A 22,156-nucleotide genomic window follows, 5' to 3' on the forward strand; every position below is an offset into this window, starting at 1 on the left:
TAGGTGGGTCTTGTTTTTTAATCCATACCTATGTCTTTTGATTGGAGCATTTAGTCCACTTACATTTAGAATGATTATTGAAAGATAGGAATTTAGTGCCATTGTGTTTTCTGTAGAGTTGATGTTTCTGGTGATGTTCTCTGGTCCTTTCTAATTTTTTTTTTTTAATTTTTTTTTTCAACTTTTTTTATTTATTTTTGGGACAGAGAGAGAGAGAGAGAGCATGAACAGGGGAGGGGCAGAGAGAGAGGGAGACACAGAATCGGAAGCAGGCTCCAGGCTCTGAGCCATCAGCCCAGAGCCTGACGTGGGGCTCGAACTCACAGACCGCGAGATCGTGACCTGGCTGAAGTCGGACGCTTAACCGACTGCGCCACCCAGGCGCCCCTCTCTGGTCCTTTCTAGTCTTTGTTGCTGTGGGTCTTTTCTGTTTTGTTTTGTTTTGTTTTGTTTTCTTCACTTGAAGAGTCCCCCTTAAAATTTCTTGCAAGGTGGTTTAGTGGTCATGAATTCCCTTAGTTTTTGTTTGTCTGGGAAACTCTTTATCTCTCTTTTTATTCTGAATGATGGCCTTGCTGGATAAAACATTCTTGGCTGCATATTTTTCCAATTCAGCACGTTGAATATGTCCTGCCACTTCTTTGTGACCTGCCAAGTTTCTGTGAACAGATCTGCTGCAAACCTGATCTGTTTTGCCTTATAGGTTAAGGACTTTTTTTTTTTCCCTTTGCTGCTTTCATAACTGTTTCCTTGTCTGTGTATTTTGTGAATTTGACTATAATATGCCTTGATGATAGTTGGTTTTGTTGAATCTAATGGTAGTTCTCTGTGCTTCTTGGATTTTGATGTCTGTGTCCTTCCTTAGGTTAGGCAAGTTTTCAGCTAAAATTTGCTCACATAAACTTTCTGTGCCTTTTTCTCTCTATCTTCTGGTACTCCTATGATATAAACGTTATTCCTCTTTAATAAGTCGCTGAGTTCTCTAAGTCTTGTATCGTGCTCTTGTGTCTTTCTTTCCCTCTTTTTTTGTGCTACATTATTTTCCATAATTTTATCTTCTATTTGACTGATTCACTGCTCTGTTTCATCTGTCCTTGCTGTCACGGCATGCATTCGCGATTGCATCTCAGTTATAGCATTTTTAATTTCATCCTGACTTGATTTTACTTCTTTTATTTCTGTACAAAGGGATTCTCTGGTGTCTTCTATGCTTTTTTCAACCCCAGCTAGTATTCTAGTAATCATGGTTTTAAAGTTTATTTACTTATTTTGAGAGAGAGAGTACAAGCGGGGGGAGGACCTGAGAGAGAAGGAGAGAGAGAAAATCCCAAACAGGCCCCTAACTGACAGCATGGAGCCTGGTGTGGAGCTCAAACCCACGAACCATGAGATCATGACCTGAGCTGAAACCAAGAGTTGGATGCTTAACTGTGACTAAGCCACCCAGGGGCCCCGAGTAATAGTGGTTTAAATTCTAGTTCAGATATCCTGCTTATAAATGTGTTGATTAAATCCCTGGCCATCATTTCTTCCTATTCTTTCTTTTGGGGTGAATTCCTCCATCTTGTAATTTTGGGGGAAGAAAAAAAATTAATAAAATAATTAAATATAAAACATAAAAACAAAAAAAAATATCAGTTAAAGGAAGCTAGATCCTAGGTGTTTTTCAGTCTTCTTGTTGGGAGAAGCTTGATATAAAAGAGAAAAAAAAGAAAGGAAAAAAAAGTTAAAAAAAGTTTAAATAGGGGCACCTGGGTGGCTCAGTTGGTTAAGCGTCCAACTTCGGCTCAGGTCATGATCTCATGGTTTGTGAGTTTGAGCCCCACGTCAGCCTCTGTGCTGACAGCTCAGAGCCTGGAGCCTGCTTCCAATTCTGTGCCTCCCTCTCTTTCTTCCGATTCCCCACTCACAGTCTCTCTCTGTCTCAAAAGTAAATAAATGTTAAAATTAAAAAAAATTTTTTTAAATAATGAAATTGAATAAAATACAATAGAATAAAAAAATTTGTTCTTTTGTATCATAGAGAAGAAGAAAACAACACAAACAAAAGCAGAAGCAAAGAAAATGAACAAATAAACCAGCAAACAGAATGAAACTTGAATGAAGTTACATTCAGTTTCCCCTATAACTGAAACTGTGTAGCACACTGTAGTCAATAGACTAAGCGGGTGGAAGGGATTTGTGCTGGTCTTCTAGGGGTGCAGGTGGGTGGGGCTTGGTGTAACAGCTCTGTTCTCTACTTGGTGGCACTGTTTAGTTCACTGGGGTTGATCCGTGTTGGCCTGCTCTGAAGGTGAACATGGCTTCACCTGGCTCTCTAGTTTCTGGCCCAGTAATTATATTCTCTCACAGACATGCAGTCAAGCACCCCTTCTTTGTCTCTGGCTTCTGTCTACTTCTTGCCTTTACCCTGTATGTCTCCAAGCTGCCTTCCAGGTGGTGCCTCCAGAGTTTCATCTCAGGAGGGACTGTGTTTTAAAACCCAACACTTTAGGGGCACCTGGGTGGCTCAGTCGGTGAAGCGTCCGACTTCGGCTCAGGTCATGATCTCACGGTCCGTGAGTTCGAGCCCCGCGTTGGGCTCTGTGCTGACAGCTCAGAGCCCGGAGCCTGTTTCAGATTCTGTGTCTCCCTCTCTCTGACCCTCCCCCGTTCATGCTCTGTGTCTCTCTGTCTCAAAAATAAATAAACATTAAATAAATAAATAAGAGAGCAGAACTACATTAGGATACTCCAGCCTAAAAATAATTAGCTAAAATTAGGATGCTTTAAAAAAAAAAACCCAACACTTTAGAGACCCCCTTGGCTTGGACACACTGTTTCTCTGGGGGAGGGTTTGCTGACCCCGAGTAATGGCCAGGTGCCAGCTTGTCCCAGAAAACATTTATGTGATCGTGCAGCAGCAGAGGCTCAGAGTTTATGGTAAATCACAACACATAGCCAGTACCAGATTTTGCTGCATTCTGGCATCTTTGTTCCAGTATCCCTAAACATGGCAGCTCTCTGGATTCTGCCAGGACTTTTGCCTGCAGGAAGCAATATGACCTCTACCAAATGCATTCCAAGCAGAGAAACTGCTTCTCCCCATGTGGCACATGGATTCCTCAGTCAGACCCTGCTGCCTGCTCCTAGGGATTCACTCTGCTTCTTCACTGGAACACCACCAGACACTGAACTCCGGAACTTCAGACTCTGCTCCACCGTTTATAGAATCCTGGTGGTACTGAAAACTCTCCTTTCTCCCCATCAATGGCTTTGGGAAACAGATTTCTTGTCTAGTCCCCTGCAAGTGTTTTCACTCTTTCTCTCCAGATACTTTCTGGGGGAGTGCTTTTCTGCACAATCCCAATGTGCTGTACTCTCCCCCTTTCTCTTTCTCTCTCTGTCCTCTCTCTCTCAAAACAGCTCCCTACCCCTGTGGCTTTTCTCTCCCTCAGTTCATCTCTCTGCATACCTGCTAAGTTCTCTGGCTCTAATGATGCAGATTGTTGTGTTAGTCCTCAGATCAATTTCCTAGGTGTCTGAAATGGTTTGATGCTGATCTAGCTGCGGTTCAGGGACAAGACAAACTCAGCATCCAGATACTAGTCTATTTTTTAAAAAGTGATTGGAGCAGAGCCAGTTTTTTTTTTAATGTTTGTTTGTTTGTTTATTTGTTTGTTTAAAGAGAATGTGCATGTGAGGGTAGAGGAAGAGAGAGAGGTGAGAGAGAGAATCCCAAGCAGGCTCTGTGCTGTCAATATGTGGCTTGATCTCATAATCTGTGAGGTCATGACCTGAGCCAAAAGCAAGAGTTGGATGCTTAACCAACCCAAAAGCCCCCAAATACATTCTTAAAAAACTTATTTTTTTCTCCCTCATGATTTTCTTATGTCTAATTATAGCTATTTCTTTTCAGCTTAATGAATTCCCTTTAACATTTCTTGTAAGGCTGGTTTAGTAGTAATAAATTCCTTTATTTTTTGTTTGTCTGGGAAACTCTTTCCTTCAAATATGAACGATAATATTGCCAAGTAGAGTATTCTTTTTCATAGGTTTTTTTTCCATTCAGCACTTTGAATATATTATGCTACTCCCTTCTGGCTTGCAAATTTTCTGCTGATAAATTAGCTAGTAGCCTTATTGGTTTTCCCATATAGGTAACTTACTGTTTCTCTCTTGTTGCCTTTAATATTCTCTCTTCATCCTTAACCTTTGACATTTTAATTATTATGTGTCCTGGTGTAGGCCTCCTTGGAGTTCCCTGTGCTTCTTGGACCTGGATCTCTACTTCCTTCCCCAGGTTAGGGAATTTTTCAGCTGTTACGTCCTCAAATAAATTCTCTACCCCTTTGTCTTCTTCTTCTTGGACTCCTACAATATGAATGTTTATTCACTTGATGTTGTCCAAGAGATCCCTTAACCTGTCCTCATTTTTAAAAATGAGGACATTTTTAAAATGTCCTCTTTTTGCTATTTAGCCTGGGTGCTTTCCATTACCCTGTCTTCCAGATTGCCACTGGGTTCTGCATCTGCTAATCTACTGTTGATTCTTTTCTCCTCCTTGAGTGTGTGTGTGTGTGTGGGGGGGGGGGAGTCCAAATTTAGATAGCCAAATAAATAATAGTTTCGTCAAAGTAGAGGTGGAGGTATAGGCTTATCTAATGAAGATACTCTATGACACAAAATATCTTGATAGTTCTGGAATTTCACTGACAGCTTATCTACTGGGTTCTTTTGACTTTTTTGTATGAATCTTTATTCTGGGCATTTTTGTTTTTTGTAAAAAGTTTAAAGTTTCTGAAACCAAGTTTAGTGAATGAAGTGGGTGATCAAGATAAATAATTTGTGGTCTTTGGTTTTTAGGTATCTCATCAGGAAGTAACGAGCCTAATATTTTAAGTGAATTTGTTAACTGATTCTGAGTATTCTGAATAAGAATTCCATTCTAGAATATCTGTTACTGTTAATCCTGTTATTTTAAAGGTATTTTTATATGCTAAAATGATATGAGGATTTAAAGAATGTTTAAAATGTTCACGCTTAATTTTTAACAATATAGATTTTCCTAAGTTTTATTTGTATTCTATCTTGTCTCAAAAAATTTAACACTCCACTTAAAAATATATACAAGATAAAATTAATTTTAAAAAATGCTTGGGAAAGCCTATCAGGCAAATTAGCATAAGCAATGAATATTAAGCCAAGAATGAGGTGAGAGTACAAACTTAATGTTCAGAGGTTCTCCACATTTAGTGGAGACTATGTCATAAATTTGGTGCTTATCTTTCTAGCAAAGCAGGAAACCTAGTTAATTACATGAGTCACAGTATTCTTGAGACAAAACATGTCACTCAGAGTACAGCTATTTTTGGTATTGAAGTAACAATTTTCCCATGATTCTTGAAAAAAAGGCACAACAATAGTGTTCCTCAACGTTTAATAACTTGTGAATTCCTTTAAAGGGGAAAATTTCTTCAAGAATCCAAGTCCATAGACCTCAGTGAAAAACTCAAGTGTTAGTCTTTCAAATATGTGTCAGTTGATAGTCATTACTGTAAAATATGATTTTCCTCTAAATATTGAAATAATATTTTTGCTATCAAAATTAACATATAAAAATTAAACATCTGGAACTTGAAGATTTCTGATTTTATTGAGATCTTGGACCCTATTTTATAAAATAGTACTATAATAAACTAAAAGTTATCTTCAGTAATTTTTACAATGTTTGGATTTCATGGGCCTCTTTCTCTTAGTAGGACATGGTATAAGCCAGAGAATGACTCCATTTATGCAAATCTGTGAATAGTACCAAACTACTTATATTCAGACTGTTCATCCTTTGGTCAGTTCTCCATAGGTATTATTTCAGTACTGCTTTTTTTAGGTAATCAACAAAGTACTTGGGGTTCAACTTTGCTTGATAAATATTTGGAAAACTTTTCTTTGGTTTTTTTTTTTTTTTTTTTTTTTTTTAGTATTTATCTTGAGAGACAGTGTGTGCACAAGAGGGGCAGAGGGAAAGGGAGAAAGAGAATCCCAATCCCATGAGATCATGACCTGAGCTGAAATTAAGTGTCGGAAACCCAACCGACTAAGCCACTCAGTCTCCCCTATTTGTATTGCTCCTTAAGTGGAGAACTATAACTGTGGACTAAGCCACAAGGTAAAATTGACACTTTTTTTGTTGTTGTTGGATAATTGAGTGGCTTCAAAAGGATATATGCCTACACAGAAGGCTGTCTCTCCTGCAAAACACCAGAAATCAGGATAGGCTTATACTGTTTTCAAGAAGTGATATCAGGGAGAGAGTTCAACATGGCAGCATATGAGGATCCTGAACTCACCTCCTCCCACAGGCACAACAAATCCACAACTCTGAAATAATTCCCTCTGATGAAGGGGACTTAGAAAGTGGAAGAATGGAGCCTCCACAACAAGGGACTGCACTGAGATGTATAGAAGAGGGAGAGATAGGGTCTCACTACAGAAAAAAACCCACACTCTAGTTGCAGGACTCCATGGTCAGGAGGGATCTCACAGGTAAAGAACTTTTTCATGAGGAATGATTCTCAACATCAGGCACCTCAGCCCTTAGATTCTGCATAAGAGAGACAAGCCCCCAAAACATCTGCCTTTGGAAATCAATGTAAAGCTATACAGAAAAGAAAACCCAGTCTTACAGGTGTTGAGTGCAGACTCATTAGACCTGGAAACCAACACAAAACACCAGATAAAAAAGCACATAGACCACAATTGAAGGAGAATACTTAACTAATCTCAGAGCAATTGCTGGATTCTCTCCAGGAACAGACACATGCACAGCAGCCATTTTTACTAACTTATTCTGCCATGCTAATGCCAGCACTGGCAGGAGCCATTATGGAATCCTTCCTGTGGACAGCTAATGCCAGGGGCCATGCACCACTCAGAGTTCTGTAAAACCCTGTTTCTTGGCTGGGCTTCACTGCCATCTGGACCAGAGACAAGCCCCACCCACCAGTGTATCCACAGCAGTGAAGATCCCACAACAGGAGGACATATGCAGTCCTCAAAGGTGCTCCCTGAAGCACCTGGCTCTGGTGGCCGGGGGTGGGGGTGAGATCATGCTTCTGGGCCCCACAGGACATCTACATAAGGCCCTACTTCAAGACCAAGAGATGTATCTGATCCACCTAATACATAGAAACAGATACAGAGAGTTAGGCAAAATGAGAAGTTGGAGGGATATGTGCCAACAAAAGAACAAGGCAAAACCCTAGAAAAAGAACTAAAGAAAATGAAGAAAAGCAATCTACCTGATAAAGAGTACAGCATAATGGTCATGAAAATGCTGACCAAACTCAGGAGAATGGATGAACACAATGAGAATTTCAACAGAGATAGAAAATAAAATACCAATCAGAGAGGAAGAATACTTTAACAGAAATGTAAACACACTAGAGGGAATAAATAGATTAGATGATGCACAAGAATAGATCAATGAACTGTAAACAGATATTAGAAATCACCCAAACTGAACAACAGAACGAAATAAGAAAACTAGGATCCTTTAAGGAACCTCTACAATAACATCAAGCGTACTAACATTGGCCATTATAGGTGACTCAATAGGAGAAGAGAGAGAGAAAGGGTCAAAAATTTATTTGAAGAAATAATAGCTTAAAACTTCCCGTAGCCTAGAGAAGGAGACACATCCAGATCTAGGAAGCACAGAGAGTCCCAAACAAGATGAACCCAGAGAGATCCAGGGCAAGACACATAATAATTAAAATGTCAAAAATTAAAGATAAAATCTTAAAAGCATCAAGAGAAAAAGTTACATGTAAGGGAACCCTTATAGACTGTCAGCTGATTTTTCAGCAGAAATTCTGAAGGCCAGAAGAGAGTTGGAAAAAACAAACAAACAAACAAACAAACAAACAAACAGGAATAGCCTCCCTGCCAAGGTTAGCATTCAGAATTGAAGGGGTGATACAGTTTTCCAGACAAAAACTACAAGGATTCATCACTACTAAATCAGCTTTACAAAGAGAAATATTAAAGGGCTTTATTTAAACAGGAAAAAAAAGGCCATAACTAGGAATAAAAAATTATGTAAAAGAAAAAAATCTTACTAGTTGAGGCAAACATATAGAAAAGGTAGTGAATCAGTGACTTATAAAGCTAATATGAGGGTTAAAGACAAAAACACTCAACTAAATTTACAATAATTACTTATGAGATAGTAAAGAAAAAGATGTAAAATAAAATATGACATCAAAAACTTCAACATGACGTGGGGGAAGTAAAAATGAGTTGTTATATATGAACCTCACAGTAACCACAAACCAAAAACCGATGATGCATGCACAAAAGAATAAAGAGAAAAGCATCCAAACCTAACTCTAAAGAAAATTATCAAATCATAAAGAAGACAGCAAGAGAAAAAGGAACAGAGAAGAACTACAGAAACAGCCAGAAAACAACAGAATGACAATAAATATATACTTACGTATAATTGCTTTAAGTGTAAGTAGCCTAAATGCTCCAATCAAAAGACATAGGTAGGCTATGTATATATAATGTATATATAGGCTATGTATATATAGGTATGTATATAAAAAGAAGAAAAAGTGGGATGCCTGGGTGGCTCATTCAATTAAGCATCCAGCTCTTGATTTCAGCTGAGGTCATGATCTCACAAGTTCATGAGTTTGAGCCTCATATTGGGGCAGTGCAGAGCCTGCTTGGAATTCTTCTCTCTCTCCCCTTTCTCTGTTCATGCTCTCTCAATAAATAAATAAACAAAATAAAAAGAGGAAAAAGTCCAGAAACTCACTTCAGATCTTAAAATGCACACAGGCTGAAAGTTAAGGGATATAAAAGATATTGCTTGCAAATGGGGCGGCGGGGGGAAGAACAAACCTGAAAATATCAAACTGCCTGATGTTAAACTATTCTACAGAGCAGTAGTAACCAAAACTCGCACAAAAACAGACACAAATATCAGTGGAACAGAATAGAGAGCCCAGAAATGAACCCATGCTTATATGCTTGTATCTTCAATTAACATACAACAAAAGAAGCAAGAAATTAACAGGGCAAAGACCATCTCTTCAGTAAGTGAAATTGGGTAGGGCACCTGGGTGGTTCAGTCAGTTGAGCATCTGACTTCAGCTCAGGTCATGATCTCACGATTCATTGCTTCAAGCACCATGACAGGCTCTGTACTACAGCTCAGAGCCTGGAGACTGCTTCGGATTCTGTGTCTCCCTCTCTTTCTCTGCTCCTCCCCTGCTTGTATCCTCTCTCTCTCTCTCTCTCTCTCTCAAAAATAAATAAACATTTTAAAAAAATTTTTAAAAATAAGTGAAATTGGGAAGGCTGGACAGGTACATGTAAAAGAATGAGAATGGACCACTTTCTTATACCATATATAAAAATATACTTAAAATGGGTTAAAGACTGGGGCACCTGGGTGGCTCATTTGGTTAAGCCCCAACTTTGGCTATGTCATTAATGATCTTGCGGTTCATGAGTTCAAGCCCCACATCAGGCTCTCTGCTGTCAGTGCAGAGACTGCTTCGGATGCTGTGTGTCCCTCTCTCTCTCTGCCCCTCCCACATGGGCATTAATTTTTTTTTTAATTTTAAGAAATGGATTAAAGACAAAATAAGACCTCAAACCATAAAACTGCAATAATAAAACATAGGTAGTTTTTGGATCTGTCTCCTCTGGCAAGGACAACAAAAGCAAAAATGTACAAGTGGCTTCACATAAACTAAAAAGCTTTTTGCACAGTGAAGAAAACAAAATGAATCAACAAAATGAAAAGGCAGCTTACCGAATGGGAGAAGATAGTCACAAAGGATGTATGCAATAAGGGATTAATATCAAACATATAAAGAATTATATATTTTTTTAATTATATATTTTCTTCATAAAATCAGTATGGAAAAAAATAGATTAAAACAAGACTGAGAAACTGGCCACTTTTCCAAAGAAGACGTAAAGATAGCCAACAGGCACCCATAAAGATGCTTCACATCACTAATCATCAGCGAAATACAAATCAAAACCACAATAAGATACCACCTTATGCCTGTCAGAATGGCTGTTATCAAAAAGATAGGAAATAGCAAGTGTTTACAAGGAAGTAGTGAAAAGGGAACTTTCATGCACTGTTGTGTGAATAAATTGGTTCAGCCATTATGGAAATCAGGACATTCCTCAAAATATTAAAAATTGAACTACCATACAATCCAGCAATTCCATTTCCAGGTATTTATCCAAAGAAAAGGAAAATGCTAATTTAATAAGACATGCATTCATATGTTTTTGCAGTGATATTTACAGGAGCCCAAATATGGAAGCAATGTAAATGTCCATAGATAAATGGATAAAGAAGATGTGGCAGGTGTACACAGTAGAATACTGCTCAGCCATAGAAAGAGTGAATTATTGCCATTTGCAACAACATGGGTGCATATTGTGCTGTATGAAATAAATCAGAGAAAGACAAATACCATATGACTTTATTTACCTGTGGACCTGAGAAACAAAAGAAACAAATCCTAGCAAAAACAGACTCATAGATACAGAGAACAAACATATGGTTGCCGGAGGAGTGGGAAGATGCGGGGATGGATGGAATAAGTGAACAGATTAAGAGGGACAGTCTTCCGGTTATTAAAGATGACAAGGGATATAATGTACAGCATAGGGAATATAGTTAATAATACTATAGCATATCTTTATATGGTGACAGATGGTAACTAGACTTATTGTGGTGACCATTTTGCAGCATATATAAATACCAAATCAGTATGTCGTACACTTGCTATTAATACAGTATTGTGTATCAGTTAGTCTTCAATCTAAGAAAAAGAAACAATTTCAGAATTTCTGTATTATACAGTTGAAAAGGGAATGAGGACCCTGAAGTTCTGTATCATAAAGCCTGTCAGTAATTCCTTTAGCTTAGAAAAAGTGTAAAGCAGATAAAGTCAGATGCCTACCCTGGAAACCTTTCTAAAAATATCTTACTGAAGCCCCTAAAACATTACAACTTATTAATATATAAACTCCTTAAGCTGGTTATAAAATTATATGGAACTATATGAATAAATTAACTTGCTATTTTGTTTTGTTAATCATTAGATAGTTAAAAGACAATAAATGGATTTAGAATAACTATTTCAGAGTCATTCTTATTGGAAATACTTAGACCCTCGATGTAGTTATTCTTTTAGGCCACATTAGAAAACAATAATTAGGGGCGCCTGGGTGGCTCAGTCGGTTAAGCATCCGACTTTGGCTCCGGTCATGATCTCACAGTTCGTGTGTTCGAGCCCCGTGTCAGGCTCTGTGCTGACAGCTCAGAGCCTGGAGCCTGCTTCAGATTCTGTGTCTCCCTCTCTCTCTCTGCCCCTCCCCCACTCAAGCTCTGTCTTTCTGTCTCAAAAATAAATAAACATTAAAAAAAAGTTTGAAAATAGTAATTAAATTGTGTCATCTGCAAATGGTGCTTACACACTTTTATTTTCTGTTTTAGGAGAGAGGGAGATTAATGAAGGGAGAGGATAGGCAAATTATATCTAGTTCGCCCAAAAGTGGTATCAGTGTCATTAAGAAATAAGTTAAAAAGAAGATTGTCTGAAACATTTCTGTTTTATTTCATTGGAAATGATCTGAGTCCTCAAAAGATGGCCTGTCTTCAGCTGCCTGAAACTATTAGAGTATAGGTTTGGTAAACATCTACATCTGCCACTGTTGATAAAATCAATGCTGTTTAGGCCATAGCTAAGTACTATCCAGAGTCAGAAGTCAAATAGAACTAGTAAAATGTGTTAACTATTTTATATTATTCTTAAAAAATTCCTGTAAGAAGGAAGGGAGTATAACTGGCCAGCCATAGAAGGGCAGAGGCCACCAGCTCCTCATGTAGAATATCAATCTTGGCAGTCAAAGCTTATAGATTCTTAAAAAGGAAACACGTACCTTCCTTCCACATTCATTTTAACTAGAATATTGTGCTGTGTTGATATATCAGTTAAAACAAATGAAATAAGTTTTTATCAGTATGGGTAAACCCCACAAATGTGATGAATGAAATATGTAGGAAAGGGTACCATTTATATAATGTTTAAAAGCAATTTTATTTAGCTGTGCATATATGCAATAAAAGTAAAAAACCATGGGAGGAAAAGATACACATCACTTTGAGGATACTGATAATGACCTTGGCCAAGAAGAAAGGTCAAGAAGATTGGAAAAGGGTACTCTCTATCTGTAATTTGTTTTTCTTAATAAATAATCCAAACCAATATGGCCCCAAATTAAATTTTATTAATTCTAGGTATTATGTACATGTGTGTTCCTTGAAACCTTTTGAAAGGGTAAAAAGTAAACTATAGTACAGAGTGATAAGTATACCATTGGAAGCAATAACGTATGTGTTGCCTAAAGTAATGATCCAGCAACATTGGAATAAATGTTCTCCTAGAGGAGAGGACATCAGATTTGGATTTTGAAATATGAATGGGAATTTACCCCCAAATCAGTATGTGTACTTAAACATAGAGCCACGCAAAATTTATTAGGGGAACTATTACCAAGTCAGTGTTACTAAAGTATATATTCTATGGACAATTGGAGAAGATGGGTGATGAAAGTAGATAAGGCTAGAAATATTTAAAAGGTCATATCATGAAGGGTTTTGCAATCCATGTAAGGAACATGGGTTCTATGCTGAGGTAGTGGGGAGTTGGTGAAGGGCTTTAAGCAGTGCAGTGATTTGAATTGATGCTTGGATTTTAACAAAAGATCACTTTTGCTAGAGTGTGGAACATAGTGATTATTGTGTAGGATTAAACCAAGCAGTCTGTTTAATTCATTCAACAGTGTTTTTTTTAGAATAAAGAAAAATTGGAAGCAACCAAAGTGTTTATAAGTAGAAATGGCTAATTTAATTATGCCTTATCCATAAAATAAAATAATATGCACCCACTGAAACTGACATGGAGTATATCCATGATTTATTCCTTCTCAACATATTTTAAATTTTCATCATATATAAAAGTTGAAAGTTTACATTTATCACCCACATATCTAATACCTAAATTCTGCCATTAACATTTTATAACCTTGCTTTAGCACTTATCCATTCATCCATCCATTATGTGCTTTAAGGAGGAAATATAACAAGATTTACATAGAATTACTAACATTGGTTATCTGTCTTATAGTTGATTTTTATTTCCCACTTTATTCTTCATTGTATTGTTTGCATATTTTACACTGAGTATGTGATATTAAATAATATTAAGTGATATTAAACAAAAGCTACATTTAAACATTAAAGCTCTTTTAACATGAAAAAGAATGAGTTTTTTGCTAAGAAGATTTATACTGTTTGATTTGCAATGAAGTGAACTAGTTTTTTTTTCCTTTTCTACAGATAATGATGAATAATTATTGGAAAATTCTTTAATCCTCAACTGTATGAAAGCATTTACATTTGGCTCATCAGAAAAACAAGCTGCAGTGGGAAATATAGCAGTTTTATACAAATATCAGATTTAAGGTGGGCACGCTGACTGCATGAAAAAGATGGAGAAACATGCCATTTTTCAATTAAGATTCTAGTATTTTATCTATTTTATTTTGTTCATTAAGTTCTATAGTTACCTGTTACAGAATATTTATTAAATTATCCAACCAAAGCATAAGAGACATTGATCCAGAACTGGACTTAATGGTTTTGAAAAAGATTTACCAGTGCAGTAAGGTAACTTTCAATTTCAGCAAGTGTGTTTAGGTTGAAAGAATTACTTAAGTTATGAAAGACTTGCCTCTGGTTTTTCATTTAAATATTTAAGCATGACCTTTTTTTTCTGTCTACATGTTTTCATAGCCAGCAGTTTGGTGTTATTATAATAACCTTGTCAAGGGCTCTATTTAAATTTTTACATTTTAAAGATGGAATTTTTAGCCTTAAAGTTTATATTCTCAGTCCTTTTTCAACCAGTGTGTCTCCTGAACTAGCTCAGTGGAACAGGCTATAGAAATGGTCTTAGAAATCATTGAAAAATTTGATTATGGAAAAATAGCAAAATTTTATTTCCTGATATTGAAAAAAGTTGGTTAATTACTTGTTTCTTTTTAAGGACCAGAATCAGGAATATTATATCTAAAAATCAGTCTGTGAATTTTAACAGCGACATAGCATATATCATAAAGTTGCCCTTTTTGCTTTAACTTCCTCTCGTGTATATGCTTCCAAGGCAGTACAGAAAAAGGAGAAAGGAATCATTTTTATTTTGACACTGTGACAGTTTGGGTAACTAATATTCCAAAGGGGGGAAATGTTTGCCTATTTTATTTCCATTATGGTCATTAAAATGATGGTCACACAGTTTCGACTGCAATATGCCAGGTTTCATTAGAGATGTCTTAAGTCCAGATGCTTTTAGTAATAAAAGCATAATTTTTGAAACCCAGAGTACAGAGCAGCCCGATTGGCATAATCTGTAATTTGAACAGTAAAATCTTATCTTGCAGCACTATCAGGACTGTGCTGAGTTTATTATGTATATTATTTCTAACATCCAAAACTAAATATTTGATTTTTATATGTTTGTTTATTTTATGATATTACTATTAAAATTTATATTCTCTACCTGAAGTACACTATCAGTTGTCTTATGCTTATTTGCACTTAATAGAATGCTTTTATAATGAGCTGAGAATACTTCTGTGTGTTGGTTTACCTGATGATTTCCATTATTTTTTTTTTTCCAAAGAAGAATTTGAATTCTACACTTGAATTTTCTACAATCCCGAAAAATGAGAATGATCTTTTAGGGAGTTGTTTTCTAATTCTTCACCTATTAGAACTATTAGAAAAGCTACTAAGGATATAACACAGTAGAAATGTTGTCTAACCATATTTCAGAAGATAAGAACAGAGATGACAAATAGGATTTGTGCCATCTCCAGTCAATTGGTAGCAAGTGGCTCTGGGTTGTTATTATGGAAGGATTGTGCCAGTGGGAAGAGGACTATTATTGTTTCATAAGGTCTATTATAGGTGTTGAGGTGAAATGTGGAAGCATCTATAGATTCATAAAAATTTTAGAACTAGAAAGAGCAATGAAGATAATTTAGTATTATCTCCATTTAACAGGCAAAGACATTGAGTTGTAACATGAATGAAGTCACTTGCATAAAAGGCCAGGGTCAAATTAGTTCCAGGCCTAAAACTGTGCTATTAGCAGTACATTGGGCTTTTAAAAATTTATTTCCTCCAGAGAGTGAAAAAGAACAGATTCAATTAGAAAAAGTATATTTAGCATTAATGCATTAAGAATTTGGCAGAGATTTCCTGTTCTTAGGAATATCAAACACCATTATAATTAACCTCCCTGCTGAAAATTTTTTACTGCTAAATAAAGGGGTTTTTTTCCTCATAAGTTAAAAAATACTCTACCTTTTATCACTGCATTGCCGATGGATCTTGAAAGATTACATGTGCATGTCTTTAATATACATCTGAAAATACAGAAGATGAATTGCAAGGCCAAACTTTTGTGGAAAACCTTAACCCAGAGCTGAGAGAACATGGAGAGAAACAGGCAGTTTTGACCTGAAAGTGTCTGACACCTCCCACTTTGATACAGTGGCTCATGGAGCAAAGGAGGTAAAAGGCAAAGACAAGTGCCCATTCAGGTTGGAGAATCTTATAGGAAATCCTACATTAAGGTGGACTCCAAAAGTTTACATCTTCACAATAACAGAGAAGTAGAACTAAACCCAGCCCCAAATTCAGGGACTATAGAAAAAGAAAAGGACAAAAAAATTTTTAGGAAGTTGTGACCTCAAACAGGACTTAAACTGATTTTGTACCCCTAAAGCACCAGAATCTGAGTGAGCCAGGTAACTTTACACTCAAATATAATTTGAGGTGGTTCCCAACTGGAAGTTCCCCCCATGAACCATGCAGAAGCCATCCCAATACTTCTCTGAAGGAAGACATTTATTTTGGGTCTTGAAAAGCACCAAAAGTAAATTTTGAAGTGCAATCATGGACACAGAGTCAAAGATAAAAAGTACACAAGGTAATACAAGTTGGGGGATAGGGACAAAATTTGCACAGACTTTAGATTTGGATTTATCAGGGGTGTCTGTGTGGCTCAGTCAGGTGTCCAGCTCTTGATTTTAGCTCAGGTCCTATCTCATGGTTGTGAGATCAGGCCCTGTGTCCAGCATGGAGCCTGCTTGGGATTCTTTCTCTTCCTCTCGCTCTGCCCTCTGCCCCCTCAAAATATATAAACTTAAAAAAATTATCAGAGATGTGTTTTTATACTTACTGGGTTTAAGAGGTTCACCTTGCTGGCTCAATCAGTAGAGCATATGATTTTTTATCTCAGGGTCATGCATTCAAGCCCCACATTGAGTGTGGAGCCTAGTTTTAAAAAAAAAGGAAAACACTGGGGTTTGGGGGGTGCCTGGCTGGCTCAGTTGGTGGAGCATGTGGCTCTTGATCTCAGGTTGTGAGTTCTAGTCCCACATTGAGTGTAGAGATTACTCAAAAAAAACCACTCTACTTACTTATCGGGTTTAAAAAATGATCAACAAACTTGAAAATACCTGCAGGGAAAGAAAAACTAAAAAGTGGTACAGATTTGAAGAACTAAATAGAGTTACATGAAAAATACAGTAAGCAAAGTTTTAAAACTCAGTGGACATGTTTGGCAGTTAACTATGCATAGCAGAAAAGAGAAAGAAGTGGAAGAAATTATCTTTGATAAGCGATTTCACTCCTGTGTGGAATTTAGGAAAGAAAACAGATGAACATATGGGAAGGGGGAAAAAGAGAAGCAAACCATAAGAAACTCTTAACTATAGAGAACAAATTGAGGGTTATGGGAGGAGAGGTAGTGGGGAGGGGGAATGGCTGATGGGGATAAAATGGGCACTTGTCATGATGAGCACTGAGTGTTATATGTAAGTGATGAATCACTAAATTCAACTCCTGAAACCAATATTGTACTATATGTTAACTAACTAGAATTTAAATAAAAATTTGGAAGATATAAAAAATAAATTTTCCATGATATAGCACAGAGAAAAAAATTGTGGAAAATACAGAAGAAGGTAAGATTCAATGAGAATGTCTGAAATATCTTTGATTGGAGTCCTAGAGAAAAAGGAAGAATGGGCTAAAGTTAATTGGAGAGATAAAGGGTGAGAATTTTTCTGACCTATTGGAAGATACCAATCCACAGATTGAAGAAGCCCAGTGAATTTCAAGCAAGGTAAAGTAAAAGAAATTATTTTAGTGTCTTCAGAGTAAAACTGTAGAAATCAAAGAAAAAGAAAATCTTAAAAGAATTGGAAGTTAAAAACATACTACTTTCAAAGGAATGTTAAAGTTTAACAAGTGTCTTTTCAACAGAGGTAATGGAACAGTGGGATAGTATCTTCATTGGCCAGAGAAAATAATAATCATTCAGAATTATATATGTAGCAAAAAACATGTTTCATGAATGAATAAAAATGAATTCTGACTCCCACAACTGGCCATGAAGAAGTAGCGGAGATTTGCCTTCCAACTTTTAACAACGCAAACACTGGGTAACACACAATGACCAGTACTTTTCAGAGAGCGGGCAACAGACAACAAAGGTCCATGAAAGAAGAGAAACAATGAGGTAAGCCCTGTGATTGCCCAAACTTACTGCATAGAAATAACATGTGAGCCAGGAAACCCATACAAAACCCAGTATTCTCCTTAAATTGAGGAGAGAGAATTTAGAGAGGCCAAAGCAGAGATGAAAATCTGAATAGCACTATATCTAATGATAAAATTTAATTTTAGCTTGAAATTTTCCCACAAACAGAACTTCGGGCCTAGGTGGCTTCATTGGTGAATTCTACCTAACATTTCTGGAAGAAATAGTACTTGTTCTACACAAGCTGTTGCAAAATGTAGCAACAGAGTAGAATAACGTCCCACTTATTCTAAGAGCACAGCATTACCTTATCTCAAAACAAAATAGGAAAGGAATTACATGAAAACTACATACTCCTAAACCTCGAGAACATGGGTGAAAAAATTCTTAAAATTTTTATCAAGTCAAACCAAACAATATCTAAAAAGGACAATGCATCATAACCAGAGGAGTATATGCCAGAAATGCAAGACTGGTTTAACATTGAAAACTCAGTGTTAACTCATTTTATTATCACACTAAAAAGGAATAATTATATGTTCACCTCAGTAGATGCAGAAAAAATATTTGAGAAAATTCAACATCCATTTGTCATAAAAGTTCTCAACAAACTAGAAATAAAAGGGAAATGCCTCAATCTGATCAAGGTTATCTTAAACAAACTTGTGAAAACAAAATTTTCTCCCTAAATGGAAAAAGAGCAAGTATTTCTGCTGTCATCACTTCTATTCTATTTTGTGCTGGAGGTTCTAGCCATTGCAGTAATGCAGTCAAAACATGTCTACAGATTGAAAAGAAAGAAGTAAAAACTGCCTTTGTTCACAAATGATGTGATTGTAAAATCCTAAGAAAGCCACACAAATGCTACAGGAACTAAAAGGTTAAGCAAGATTACAAGTTACAAGGGTCAATATTAAAAATCAATTATTTTTACTAACGAACAATCAGAAATAGAAAATTTTAAGATACCATTTTTAATAGCATTAAAAATTATGAAGTACTTAGGATAAATTGGACTAAAAGTGCAAGATCTGTGCACTGAAACTACAAAACATTGCTGAGAAAAATTAAAGATGACCTAAGTGGGTAAATATAACATGTTCATGGATCAAAAAATGCAATATTATTGAGGAGAGGAAAACAGGAGAAACCTTAGTTACTTTAGGTTTAGCAAAAGTTCATTAAACAGACTTTTAAAATATTAACTGTAAAATAAAAAATAAATTTGACTTCATTAAAATTATGAACTTTTACTTTTCAAAGGACATTGTTAAGAAAATGAAAAGGCAGAAATTGTGGTTTATATACACAATGGAATACTACGTGGCAATGAGAAAGAATGAAATATGGCCTTTTGTAGCAACGTGGATGGAACTGGAGAGTGTTACGCTAAGTGAAATAAGTCCTATAGAGGAAGACAGATACCGTATGTTTTCACTCTTATGTGGATCCTGAGAAACTTAACAGAAGACCATGGGGGAGGGGAAGAAAAAAAAAAAAAAGGTTAGAGAGGGAGGGAGCCAAACCATAGGAGACTCTTAAAATCTGAGAACAAACTGAGGGTTGATGGGGGGTGGGAGGGAGGGGAAGGTGGGTGATGGGTATTGAGCAGGGCATCTGTTGGGATGAGCACTGGGTGTTGTATGGAAACCAATTTGACAATAAATTTCATATTAAAAAAATTAAAACGTGGGGCGCCTGGGTGGCGCAGTCGGTTAAGCGTCCGACTTCAGCCAGGTCACGATCTCACGGTCCGTGAGTTCGAGCCCCGCATCAGGGTCTGGGCTGATGGCTCGGAGCCTGGAGCCTGCTTCTGATTCTGTGTCTCCCTCCCTCTCTGCCCCTCCCCCATTCATGCTCTGTCTCTCTCTGTCCCAAAAATAAATAAAAAACGTTGAAAAAAAATTAAAAAAAAATTAAAACGAAAAAGCTAGCCACAGAGATGTTTGCCAAACACATCTATTGAAAATATCCTATCTATAATATATAAAGGACACATATAACTCAACAATAAGACAGACAATCCAGTTTGACACAATCAAAGAAGACAAATAGATGACAAGCTCATGAAGAGATGTTACCGTTACTCATTAGGGAAATACAAATGAAAATCACAATGTGATGACACTCTATGCTCTAAAATGATTAAAATTAAAGATTGTTGAGAATGTCATGCAGCAGAATTCATACACTGCTGTGGGTATATAAAATATAATCACTTTGGAGAAACCAAGTATGTGAATGTTCATACCAAATTTATTCATAATAATAACTGTAAAAAACCCAGATACCAATCAACAGTCAATAAATGTATAAACTGTGACATGTCTACAAAATGGAATACTACTTGGCAATGAAAGTGAATAAGCTATGGATACAATATATTTGAATCACAAAAATGGGCTGCGTAAGAGAATAAAAACAGCACATACTGTATGATTCCATTGATTTGAAATTAGAATAGACTGATCTTCAGTGATAGGAAGCAGACCGATGGTTGCATGGGACTAAGTAGGGTAAGGAATAAATGAGAAGAGATAAAAAGAACTTTTTGGGGGTATTGGGTGTGTTCTATGTTTTTGTTATGAATTTGGTTACACAAATGTTTACATTTGTCAAAATTTATTATACTATATTCTTATATGGGCTTATTCCCTTATATGTAAATAAACCTCTGTCAAGTTGGGTGCCTGGGTGGCTCAGTCAGTTAAGTGTCCATCTCTTGATCTCAGTTCAGGTCTTGGTTTCAGGGTCATGAGTTCAAGCTCTGCATTGGACTCTGCATTGGGCATGGAGCCTACTTAAAAATAAAAAAAAAAGTTGATTTTTGAAAATATATTTGACATGCCTAAAAAACACAAAAATGCAACTTATGCTTAAAAGGCCATAGTAAACAATTTTTTTAGATAAATGCAATTGGGAAACAAGGGCTCTAAAGCAGTTATTACACATGCTCAAGGGTTTGAAGGAAAATTCAATTGGAATTAGTGAAAAAGCATGAAATTTTTACAGATGTAGGTTTCCAACTTATTTTATGACTATATTACCCTGACACCAAAGTCGGACAAACAGTGGGGTGGGAAAGAGGTGGAGAGGAAAGGAAGAAAGGAAAAGACTGAAAAGAAGGGAGGGAGGGAGAAAGGAAAACAAAACAACAGACCAATGTGTCTCATGAGCTTAGATGCAAAAATCCTTAACAAGATTTTAGCATATCAAATCCAACACTGTATAAAAAGTTATACACCGTGACCAGATGGGATTTATTCCAGGTATGCAAAGCTGGTTCAACAATTCAAAAATCAATGTCAACAGGCTAAGAAAACTACCCATTCATGACAAAACCTCTTAGCAAGTTAGAAAGAACTACCTCATCTTGATAAAATCTAAAAAATATCCTACACCTACAAAAATCTACATCTACAAAAATCCTACAACTAACATCATGCTTAATGGTGAGCCACTACAGGTTTTTTTCTAAGATCTGGAATAAGGCTCTCAGTAATCTTATTTAACATAGAACTGAAAATTCTAGCCACAAAATAAGACAATAAAAAATAAAGGCATGTATATTGGAAAGGAAGAAATGCAGAAACAAAACTCCCGTAACTAATAAGTGAGTTTGGCACACAAGCAGTATACACTATCAATACACAAAAATTAATCTCATTTCTATAGATCAATGAACCTGCAGAAACTAAAGGTAGAAGAAGCACAATTCCATTTATAATCACTCCAATGTGAATTAAATATTTCCCAAATCACATACAGGATTGACATTTCTATAATGAAAATTATAAAATGTATATGATAGAAATCAAAGAAAACTTGGATAGATGGAGAATCATACTGATCTTGTGGATTTAAAGATATAATGGTAATTATGTCATTTTTCCTTTAGTGGATCCATAGGCTTAATAAGATTTTTATCAAAATCTCTCTAAGGATTTTTGGAGACAGATGAGCTCATTATAAAGTTTATATAGAAAAGCACAGCCCTAGAATAGCTAATACAATCTTGACAAGAATAAAGTGGGAGGATTAAGTCTACCCAAGTGAAGGTTTACTATATAGCTACAGTAATTAAGACAATGTAGTATTGATGAAGGGATAGACACATAGATCAATGAAACAGAATAGAGAAGCCAGGATTGGAGCCACATGTAAATGTCCAACTGATTTTTGACAAAGATGCAACAGCAATTCAATAGGGGAAGGATAGTCTTTCAACAAATGCTGGAGAAAATGGAAATCTATAGGGGAAAATAATGAAACTTAACCTAAACTTAGCAACTTATAAAAAAAAATTAACTCAAACGGACTGTGGACTTAAATGTAAAACACGAAACTATAGAACTTTTAGAACAAAACAAAAGAAAATCTTTGGAATTTAGGTGTAAGCAAATAGTTCTTAGCCTTGACTCCAAAAGAATGATCCATAAAAGAAAAATGTAATGACT

General features: G+C 36.2%; 1 protein-coding gene across 10 annotated transcripts in view; it reads left to right on the top strand.

The window, feature by feature from the left end:
* Positions 1-14,655, top strand: part of NEK1 (NIMA related kinase 1) — a 228,338-nt gene extending 213,683 nt beyond the window's left edge. For 9 of the 10 annotated variants that reach the window (XM_045055687.1, XM_023252678.2, XM_023252679.2 and 6 more), the window contains 2 exons: positions 4,228-4,282; positions 13,424-14,655. In XM_045055687.1, the coding sequence (XP_044911622.1) occupies positions 4,228-4,282; positions 13,424-13,427 (59 nt within the window). In that variant the 3' untranslated portion in view covers positions 13,428-14,655. The remainder of the gene's footprint in view (positions 1-4,227; positions 4,283-13,423) is intronic. The other variant, XM_023252680.2, reaches the window with a different exon arrangement.
* The last annotated feature ends 7,501 nt before the right edge of the window (positions 14,656-22,156 follow it).

Source organism: Felis catus, chromosome B1 (assembly GCF_018350175.1).
Source record: "Felis catus isolate Fca126 chromosome B1, F.catus_Fca126_mat1.0, whole genome shotgun sequence".
NCBI classification, from domain to species: Eukaryota; Metazoa; Chordata; class Mammalia; order Carnivora; family Felidae; genus Felis; species Felis catus.